The sequence below is a fragment of the Electrona antarctica genome (genome assembly GCF_951216825.1).
Source record: "Electrona antarctica genome assembly, contig: scaffold_25, whole genome shotgun sequence".
NCBI lineage: Eukaryota > Metazoa > Chordata > Actinopteri > Myctophiformes > Myctophidae > Electrona > Electrona antarctica.
In genome coordinates, this window is record NW_027637034.1 from 10,990,984 (window position 1) to 11,001,873 (window position 10,890).

At 42.5% G+C, this 10,890-nt stretch overlaps 1 protein-coding gene across 1 annotated transcript; it reads left to right on the forward strand.

Annotated features, from left to right (window-relative positions):
- The first annotated feature begins 8,823 nt into the window (after positions 1-8,823).
- On the forward strand, positions 8,824-10,069 carry LOC306919335 (uncharacterized protein). The gene is made up of 2 exons (XM_079532131.1): positions 8,824-9,403; positions 9,879-10,069. Exons 1-2 carry the CDS (start codon positions 8,955-8,957, stop codon positions 9,916-9,918), a joined length of 489 nt encoding a protein of 162 aa, XP_079388257.1. The 5' UTR covers positions 8,824-8,954; the 3' UTR covers positions 9,919-10,069.
- The last annotated feature ends 821 nt before the right edge of the window (positions 10,070-10,890 follow it).

The window sequence follows — 10,890 nt, forward strand, 5'->3', positions numbered from 1 at the left end:
GTACAGCCTTACTGACCAGGCAGCGCCAGTCCATGACGCACCACGACGCACCACCACCGTCGCCCCTCGACGAAAGAATCTGTGCCCTAATTGTCTACTTTTTTATATCCATATACCGTTACATTTGTGCATGATTGTTGTTTCTTACCATTAAACAATACAAAATTCTCTTATAGGAGAGGTGGCGTTGTACGGCATCGCCAACGCCGAGGGGATGGACACGGATGCCTTGGACCTCCAGCTGGCCGCATCTGATGGTATTTAAACTAGGCCTATATATACTCTAAATTGTATGGTTTCATTGGCATTTGATCAAAACATTATAGACTTGAACTGTCCTGCTTCTTATTTGATATTGAGCACAACACAGGCTATACACACTCAAGCAGCATTGCTGCATAACTAAATAAACTAATATACAATGTTGTTAAATAAGGAAAAAGGCACAGTAAATAATTGTAAATAATTTTGAATGCGGAAAAAGGCACATCAAATGATTACCTTATTTTTAACAGATGATGGTGAGACGGCATCCGTGGCCTCCGCGTCCTCGCGGCGCTCCACTGCCTCCACCATCACCACCCAGGCAGCTCCCAGGCCCAGTCAGGGCCGCACTCGCTCCACGGCCTCCACCAGCAGCAGCACCTCCCAGGCCCCGTCTGCAGGGCCATCCTCTCAGGCTCAGCGCTCCACCACCACCACCACCACCACCGGCCCTGCCCCTGCTGCTCGCAGGCCTCCCCCAGACAACGAGGTGCCCTCTACCTCAGCTTCTGTTCCTGGTTCTGCAAGAACCAGATCTAGGCGCGCCTTGGAGTCTGCCCCCGTGGCTGACCGGGACGCCCGGGTGGAAGTGGTGTCAGCCGAGGTCTTGCAGAACTAGGAGCAGTTGCTGAGGGCGGTGGAGAGGCTCACGTCTGTCGTGGAGGAGGGTGTGGGAACACTGGGCAGGATCGCTACAGCCCTAGAATCCATAGCCAGGAGGAGAAATGATTCTAATGATTTTGAATAAAACGAAATGTTGAATTTGCTTCATGTGTCTACTTCTTCAAGGTTATTATAGTTAACTAAAACTAACGAAGTAACGGAAACTGAAGGGGGAAAAAACGAAAACAAAACTGTTAACTAACAAAACTATTACCATGTGATCAAGAAACAAACTGGCTATATCAAATCCGCTATAAACTATTTAAAACTAACTGAATTAGAGGGACAAAAAAATATATAAAAACTAAAATGACAAATTAAATTAAACTATAGGCTATTCATCCTTACTTCAAAAGCGAGCGATCAGTTGTCGGCGCAGGGCCAGTCCTGGCCTGTCGGCCTCTGCGCCAATGGGTGGGTCCACCGGCATGTCTGCAGGTGGGGGCAGTGCCAGTCCCTCTGGAAGGGGCACACCATGCCGTTCGGCGATGTGGAGCAGGCAGCAGGCCATCGTGATCTTGCAAACCTATAGATGGGAACAAATTAATAGACTGAACAAAACCTGTTCTGTTATAGCATATGCCTTAATGCCTACCGTTTTCAGCTCATGATGGTCTAATGTGTGTGTGTTTTTTTTTAATACCTTATCGGGCTCGTAGAGGAGCGTCCCTCCTGCCGTGTCCAGACACAGCCAACGGATCTTCAGCCTCCCGATGGCGCGCTCCACAACTGACCGTGTTCTGACATGGCAGTCGTTATATGCCCTCTCCTGTCGGGTTTCGGGCGTGAAGAGCGGTGTCATGAGCCATGTTGCCACGGCATATCCTTTATCACCTGGCATAGAGATAGACATGGTTAGCCATACAATCCTGTCAATTTAATTTCCGTGAGCCAAGTGAGGGTGAATGGCACTAAATATACAATTGGAAAAACACTTACCAATGAGCCATGCGTCTCAGGCAGCCCCCTGTACGAGACGCATGCCAACACTGCTATTTTGCAGGATGAAGGAGTCGTGGCTGTCGCCCCCCCAACGGGCAACTGCATTTAAAATGTTCATCTGTGCGTCACAAATCAATTGAACATTTATGGAATGGTATCCTTTTCCTTTTAAATAAGGATATGGTTCCACAGGCGCCCTGATGCGCACATGCGTACAGTGAAATGGAAGGCTTGTTTAATTGGTCGCTGTAGTTCGGCTGTGTAGGGGAATTTGATATATTTGGGAGCCAGGCGGATGATGTCATCCAGCACCTTGGGGAGCGTGCGGCTGAGGGATGGCTGAGAGATACCGGATCGATCGGCTACCAATCTTTGGAAGGATCCGGTGGCCAGGAATCCAAGCGTGCAGAATACCTGCACATGGGGATGCGCAGGGATGGGATGTGACCTATAATAATAATAATTAATAATGGTAACAGGCTTCATTTATTTTATATAATTGTAAACAAATAACTGCTGCATGGCATAGGTCTAAATCTGGGCAAAAATAATCCAATTGAAAACATTTTTCCAAATTTGAATTCGAACCTGTTTGTTTGTCTGGTCAGCTGTGGCTCCAGTGCATCGCAGATGTTGACCAAACAGTGCCTAGGCAATCGAAAACGTCACCGTAGCCATTCATCATCCTCCTCAAATAAGTTAGCCCGGTCCCTGAAGACACGTTCTCTTCTCCTCGCTCGTTTGGCTAAATAATCCAGCAGCATTAAATCAGCCATTGTTGATTGTTCACACAGGTTTGATAGCTGCTCCCCGCTGGTCCTTATAGTGCCATTGATCACTTAGAACAAGCTGTTCCTGATTAGCGGCAATTGTTTGATTTATTTTTCATTTTGAATGTATTTGATTATTTGATTTTTGGAATGCTTAAAATTTTATATTTACCAAAATTGGCCATTGCAATGTCTTTGTTATGGTGCCTTATTCATGGTGCCTTATTCATGAAGACCTGGTGCCTTATAATTCATATTCACTGGGTCAAGAGTTTTCAGAGAAATTATTAGAACAGAGAAATATGGTGTTGACTTTGTGTTGGAGCTTATTTTTTCTTCTGCTATTTTGATTTAGTTTTTCTCATTGCATCACTCTATCTACATGTTACACCAACATTTTATTCTGCTGTCTATCTGTGGTGTTGATGAAATGTCTGTACAGCACTTTGGTACAATGGAAATTGTTTTTAAATGTGCTTTATAAATAAAGGTGATTTGATTAAGTTGCAGAAAAAAACATGCCTCAATATTCAATTTCATCCTCAATCTTATTCTTTGTTTCACTGTAATTAAACCTGCAGGTTTGAGGTATAGCGCTATATTAGATTTAGATGAGCTTTCTCTCAGGTTGTTCACGTGTGTGTGTGTGTGTGTGTGTGTGTGTGTGTGTGTGTGTGTATGCGCGCGCATCTATGTTAAACAAATCAAAACAATGGAAAACATTATGATGCCTCAGTTAAAAGTAGAGTTTATAATATTAGTAAAATAACAGAACAACCCACATTGTGCATTTTAAATGCAGATGGCCCACTCAGTGCAGAACAGATAATCTACAAACTTTAACTGTCGTTGTCTCCAAATCCCCCAATTTACACATTCTAGTATCTAAAGTGGGTTGTTGATCTACACCATGCAGTCATTCTTGAAGTACTCTCTCAGTCCAAAGGACACTCAATTGTATGCATTGTTTTATCTCTGCAACAAACATCTGAGATTGTGTTTGTATTATTGGGCATGATTTGTTTGGTCCAAAATCATTTATTTTAGCTATTTCATGTTGGGAATGGAGTTAAATAAAAGTTAAATTCTGTTCCTATACCAATTATTGTACAAATTACCTAGTTCCTATCCAAAGACCCCACATTGATCTACACATGATTTGTATGTTTCTGTTCATTATGTAACGTATTAAATAGCCTACAGTCAGTCAGTCAGTCAGCAAAAACAATGAAAGATACCCAGATCTGAACAGACTGAGAGGACAGGGAGATTTTACAAGCCCTGAGTGAGTAGGCTTCTTGTATGAGACAGAAACTATAGTAAAATACGCACATCACTTCATGGAGGTGCTGGGTTCAAAAAGTAACATAGGAAAAGAGAGGAAGCCGCACACTCATATGCTCCGAAGGATAAGTTTATTGACGACGTTTCGAGCCAAGGCTCTTCATCTGGTCAAACTCAAGATGTCAGTGATCCACCCACTTAAGTATACACCCATGGGTCACGTTACTAGTGTGGGTGGAACCAACACAACATGGTCATTAGATCAATTAATGAAATATCATTAAATATAGTGTTACACATTTCTCAAATCCACAGCCGTGGAATAAGCAAAAGGGCATCATGATTATTATAGAATCTAGGATAGTGATTCACATAATCAGGTATTATTACTTAGGCAACAATTCGAATATATACAGTGTACAATAAAGAAATTACAAAACATGGCTGATGGGGAAGTCCTCGTTCATTCCCTTTGGGGACATTGTATTCAAAGTGTAAATCCAAAAGGATTCACGTTGTAGCAATAGTCTATTTAGATCCCCTCCTCGCCTGGGGCATTTTACATGTTCAATCCCCTGATATCTCAGAGTGGCCACAGTATGTTTAGCGGACAAAAAATGTATTGCAACCGGGCTTTTTGGATCTTGGTTGCGAATGCTACTTCTATGCTCGCTCATGCGTGTTTTTAACGCCCTGTTGGTCTTGCCAACATACCCTAGACCACATGGACATTTGAGCAAGTATATAACATTTTTGGTTGTGCATGTTATAGTGCCCTTGATGTCATAGTTTTTACCCGTGAGTGGGTGCGTAAAAGTGTGGCTCTTAGTGGTGAAGTTGCATTGTGCGCAACGGCCGCATTTATAATTACCATCGGGGATTTGAGTCAAAAAGTTAGATTCTGGCGAGATAGGAGTGAGATCTGATTTGACAACAGTTTGCCTAATATTGGGAGGACGTTTGTAAACAACCCTAGGTATTTCTTTAAAAGTATTGGCCAGTTTGGGGTCGCTGCTGATGATGTACCAATGTTTCTTTATAGCACATTCAAATTCTTTTCCCAGGGCTGAGTATTGCACAATGCATAGAGGACCGTTACTTGAGGGGGCGTCCCGTTTGGATTGAAGAACTTCCTCTTGTGTGCAGTCGCTGAATCTGTCGCGTGCCTTTTTTAGCCATTAATCTGGATAGCCTCTGCTTCTGAAGCGCGCATCTAGGAGATCTGCCTGTGTTTTGTAGTCTGCGTCTTCACTAAAGAGTCTCCTCATGCGGCTATGTTGGCTTATTGGAAGGCTGCGTTTCAGCGGTAGCGGATGGAAACTATCAGCTCGGAGCAAGGCATTACTGTCTGTGGGTTTTCTATAAACATCTGTTTTGAAACCTTTGCCGTTGCGTATGATGCGTATGTCCAGAAAACTGATTTCCTTTTTGTCAAAGGTGATAGTGAATTTCAGTGATTCATTGCAGGAGTTGATATAGTCAAAAAACATTTTTAGATCATGTTCACTGCCGCTCCATAATAAAAGGATGTCATCCACATAGCGTCGCCAAAGTTTTATGTAGGTTAGGAAGGGATTATTGGGCCCAAAGACTGAATCTTGTTCAAAGAGGCCCATATAGAGGCCTGTGTAATTAGGGGCCATACGGCTTCCCATTGCGGTGCCACGTGTTTGGAGATAATAGTCATTCTCAAACATAAAGAAATTCCTTGTTAAAACTAATTCGGCCAGCTCTCTGATGCAGTTTGTACTGGGTGAGGGGTTTTCATGTCGGTTCATATAATAGGTGAGCGCTTGCAATCCCCCTGTGTGTGGTATACAGGTGTATAAGCTCTCAACATCCAAAGTGACCATGATAACTTCTTCAATTTCCCCCACATTCTTGTGGGACATAAATGGTTAGAAAGGCATGGCAGTTGCATTTGTATAATATAACACAACAAGGCAATTCAATGTATGTGCTTTACAGAACATCAAGCAGAGGTAAACACAATAACACGAGTACACGACAGGATGCATAAAACCAAATAAATTAAACAGATTACAGTCAAAAGAAAAGATAAAGGACCTAAAACAAAAGCAGTGGCAAACAGAAATATATTTAGTTGTGTATAAATAATAAGATAATAAGAAAATATTTAGATGAGCTCAGGTTGTTCACAGCTTCACGCTTATTGTATTTGTAGACTTGGAAGTTAATAATAAACTAATAGAAAACATAACATTCATGCCAAAATAAGGAAAATAAAAAAATAAGATACTGTCATGTCCATTATGAGGACATGGATAGTGTTGTTTATTGTACATGTAAATGACAGAACACTTCCAGGTATGCCTGGTAGTGTTGTTTTTAATTGAAAGGGAATAGTTAATTGATGTTGTTTATCTGTGGATTAAAGGAATCCTGTTTAATAATAATTCCAGGTTTCTATAGTGACTTGGTGTCCAATCTACTTCAATGGTTTGGCTTGAATAGCAAGAAGGAGGTGAGAGAGACTCATTCATACATGGAGAACAATGGAGTTGTTGGGGTTTTCAATGTAATGCAAATGTACTCACAACAGGACATGCAGAATAGTTGAACTATTCTGCATGTCCTGTTGTGAGTACATTTGCATTACATTGAAAACCCCAACAACTCCAAACTTCAAACTTTTGCCACACTGCGAGACTATCTTTACTCAAGATAAAACAAGCATGTTTTTTACCACCATGTTTGTAGGAAAAGCTCACTGTGCCTTCATTGATTTTGTTGCAAAAAGTAATGTTAGATGTACAGTATAGTACTGTAAGTGTTTTCTACAGCTAAATGGCTATACCTTATTTCACATTAATCTGCCTCACTGTCTATTTGTATACCTTTATGTACTTGCCCTAATGTTGCTATGCTGAAGTTTCCTGAAAGGCTTCCTCTAAGGCTGTGGTCAAAGGTGCAGGCCATCTCTAATACAGACACTTCCCTGGACTATTCATCAACCACAACAACATCTGGTGTATTAGCTGTCAAAGATGTAAAGATGTCTGGGTTATCACAGAGTTGAAACATGGAAGGAATGACACAGGAATGTACATTCTCACTGAGGATGCATGATATTTTGATATGTTCCTTTGCTGTGAGTTCCACTATTATATCATGGCGTCTCAAATATGCACCATAACGATGGTGCAACATTAACATTGGCGTCCTCCAGCGTTTCACCGTCGTGCTGCCACCCTTGCGCGTCTACACACACACACACACACACACACACACACACACACACACACACACACACACACACACACACACACACACACACACACACACACACACACACACACACACACGTATTTGCATTTTAAATGCAGATGGCCCACTCAGTGCAGAACAGATCATCTACAAACTTTAACTGTCGTTGTCTCCAAGGATCCCCCAATTTACACATTTTAGTATCTAGACTGGGTCGTTGATCTACAGTATCCGGAAGTCCCTCAATTAGATTTACGTGGTCACACCAAGTGCTGGCGAGGGAGGGCAGAATCCAAAAGACCCGGCCGGCCAGCCCATTAAAAAAATGTTTTTGACAATTGACAATGAAGGGAAAATGTACGTTATAATGTGCCTCATTATGTCACATTGTCTCATATTGCCTCTTTATTGTTAATGGAGTTTGTTTGTGTTTGTTTTACATCACCATTACATCACTTAATCAACATGAGTTAGACTTTAATATATTAGCGCCCCTCACTTCACACTGGTGTGATTCTTGTCACTCAAAATCCCCATGCATGGGGAAAGCCCCCATTGTGCCCAGGTCTCGTGACATCACTATGACATCATCATCTCCATACCCATACATTTACATTTCAACTCTGGGCCTGCCCCAAAGTTATCTGTGTGGCCGCGCCTGCCAGCCGGCGAAAACTAGAGTTCTCAACAGGCCCAAAAATTAAGGCCCGGCCATACCTGGGCCCTCATCAAACCCTGCACATTCAAGACACTGCCCCCGCTGCCACCCTTAGGTCTCCATATATAGAGCTGACCTGTTCTGACATTCCATATGTTGATATGACCTCATCACACCCTGTAGCCTACACTCAAGACACGCCCATATCTGAACAGACTGAGGTGACAGACACCGTCTCCACACCATAGCGCAAAACTTTCTTAAGCTGCGCACTTCTTAAGCTGCGCGCAGCTTAAAGCTTGAGTTTTTAGACAGCTGGTGGATGGAAATTAAACTCCACCTCCGCGGAAGACTTGAGCGGAGGAGAGCGTTTCCGTGAATCTGGCCGTCGCGCAAGTATTCGGCGGAGGTGGAGCTTAATTTCCATCCACCAGCTGTCTAAAAACTCAAGCTTTAAGCTACGCGCAGCCGAGAACGTGCGCAGCTCTTTTGACCGTGTGGCAGCACCTAGAGAGAGTTTACAAGCCCTGAGTGAGTAGGCTTCTTGTATGAGACAAATGGTTAGAAAGGCATGGCAGTTTTATTTGTATAATATAACACAACAAGGCAATTCCATGTGCTTTACAGAATATCAAGCAGATGTAAACAGGATGCATAAAACAAAATAAGTTAAAGGAATATTTCACTTTCAGACATGTTTGGGTCATTTCCATGTGTACTTGCCCTTAAGTGAACCCTCCAGACCGTTTTCACGTTGCTACGTTTAGTATTTTGATATTTTAGTTTAAAATAAAGTAAAATAAAGAAATAAAGTGCCCCGCGGCCCCGCCCCCTCCCCCATTGACACCCATTCATCTTCAAACTCCACGTTAGACTTACTTTTAAAAGACGTCCATGAATCTCTTGACAGATATAATCCTTATAATGCGTGAGAGGGCCGTCGTTTTTCGATAACGTATTTCGTTATGTTAATATTAACGACATTTGGATGCTTTTTAGAAAGTAGTCCCGGTCAGTTACGTGTGTCGCATATCACCGCGCATCTTCTTCCGTGGTGGGCGTTCCTGTACCTGCTGCAGAGGTAAACAAAAGTCTGCTAGGCTGGCAGGCTGCTACTCTGCTAGCGAGCGAAATTTGAAGTGAACATGTCTGATCATGATGACGAAGACTTTAGCTTTGATGATGCTTTTGGTACAGTTGTTCCCTATCGTTTCGAGCCGGAATACACAGAGGAAGAAATCATTAATCGTGCGAGAGCCAGTCAGGAGCAGGACGACGAGGATGAAGAACCACAGCCTGCTCCCAGGGCAGGACTGGACTATTGGTGTGGATGTGGGAAATGCATTCCTATGACAACAGAGAAAGAGTCCATCTGCTGTCAAGAATGGGATCGTCTGATTCCCATTTTGGAAGAAGTTGACCGAAGACCACAGGCAGATGAAAATGATGTACCGTCGGTATCATGTGTGACTGACCACCACAACTTCTCGGCTGTCACCAACCCAGGAGTCTTGGAGACTTTGTTCAGAATGCCACGGATCAACTGGAAACGAAATTCCAGACCAGATGGTCCAAACGGGACACTCTCACAAGCGTAAGTGTGGGCTGTATGGCATAGTAAATCAATGTTATTCTGTCTAGGTTTATTATTCATATTGGTTATAAAACCTATTGTGTGTAAGTTGAATATGCTGCATTCAAAGATGTTTTATAGTGTTGAGTTACATTTCAATGTCACTCAGTGATTAATACAAATGAAATGAATGCCAACAACGTTCATAGCAGTCTGTATGTAGCCTGGCTAATAAGCCAGACTCAAATCACACTGTCGTGTGGTATTTGAGTGTATGATCCCTCAGGCTACATGTTGCAATGTCGTTCTATATTATGAACAGCCTCTAAATAAGCAACTATGGATTATTTCACAAAGCTGAATAAAATAGGCCTACTGCATAAAGCCCAAAAATTGGTTACAAAATCTCCAGGACCAATATCTATTTGTGAAATGTGATAATAAGTGATGTAAAATGACCCATTTTATATTGTGACCTCGTGTTTTCTCTCTCTAGTCAGTACAGGCTGGTGGCCTACAGGTTTACTCTGGAGTGAATTCTGAGGGGAGAACGTCTGGGTCGTAGAAATCGACGGGTCCTCTCATCGTGTCTTGTGGCAGCAGTTTGTGCAAAGTTCCCGTCGCCAGACGGGACCTATGTTGGTTTCAAGGAAGTTGAGGATGCTCATGAGTTGTTAGAGGAAGAAGAATAAATCATCATAAGAGAACATTTTGTGCATTGTTTTTTATTACTAAATGTAATACATGAAATGTATTAGGCCTTCTACAACATGGGTCTTCAACAAGGGGTCCAGGACCCCTAGGGCAGTGGTTCCCAAGTGGTCCAGGGACCCCCAGGGGTCCTTGGGGGAGTTCCAGGGGGTACCCAGCTAAATGATAGTGAGGGTGCCATTTGTACACTGAGTTACATTGACATTGATTTCACAATATAAATCGGGGGTCCCAGAGATAGAAATTACATTAAATGGGGGTCTGTAGACTAATATGCATGTCAAAATGGAGGTCCTTGAATACATTAAATGGGTTGAGAATCAGTGCTAGAGCCGTCAAAATCTTCTCTTATGGGGGTCCCTGGCATATACTTTTCAAATGGGGGTATGCGGGCTCGTCTGTCAATTTGGGGGTCCTTGACATGAAAAAGTTTGGGAACCACTGCCCTAGCGATCCTCAGTTACAATATTTCTGTGATGAACAGTTTTTTCTAACACTTGAAGCCCAACATGTATTCCAAAGGGACCATTCTGCTCACCCAAAAAAGCAGGCCAAGTACGAAGCTAATGGTCAAGTAGTAAGGAAACTGCACATTGGTGCAACTCAAAATCACGGCTTTGCCAATTTGGATTGCAACACTATAAAAGTTTGTTTTTCAGACAAATTCATGGTTGTAATATGTCTGATATGGTTGACAATTATCATTAAACTATGAATGAGCAGTTGTTTTAAACACATCTAGTAGAAAAACAATCTTTCCAAAAAAAATCATTAGCAGTTAGCACTTTATGAGCATG

Coding starts and splice junctions, on each gene's coding strand:
- LOC306919335 (XM_079532131.1), top strand. CDS start 8,955: ATGTCTGATCATGATGACGAAGACTTTAGCTTTGATGATGCTTTTGGT. Junction 9,404..9,878: donor AACGGGACACTCTCACAAGC/GTAAGTGTGGGC, acceptor TTCTCTCTCTAG/TCAGTACAGGCTGGTGGCCT.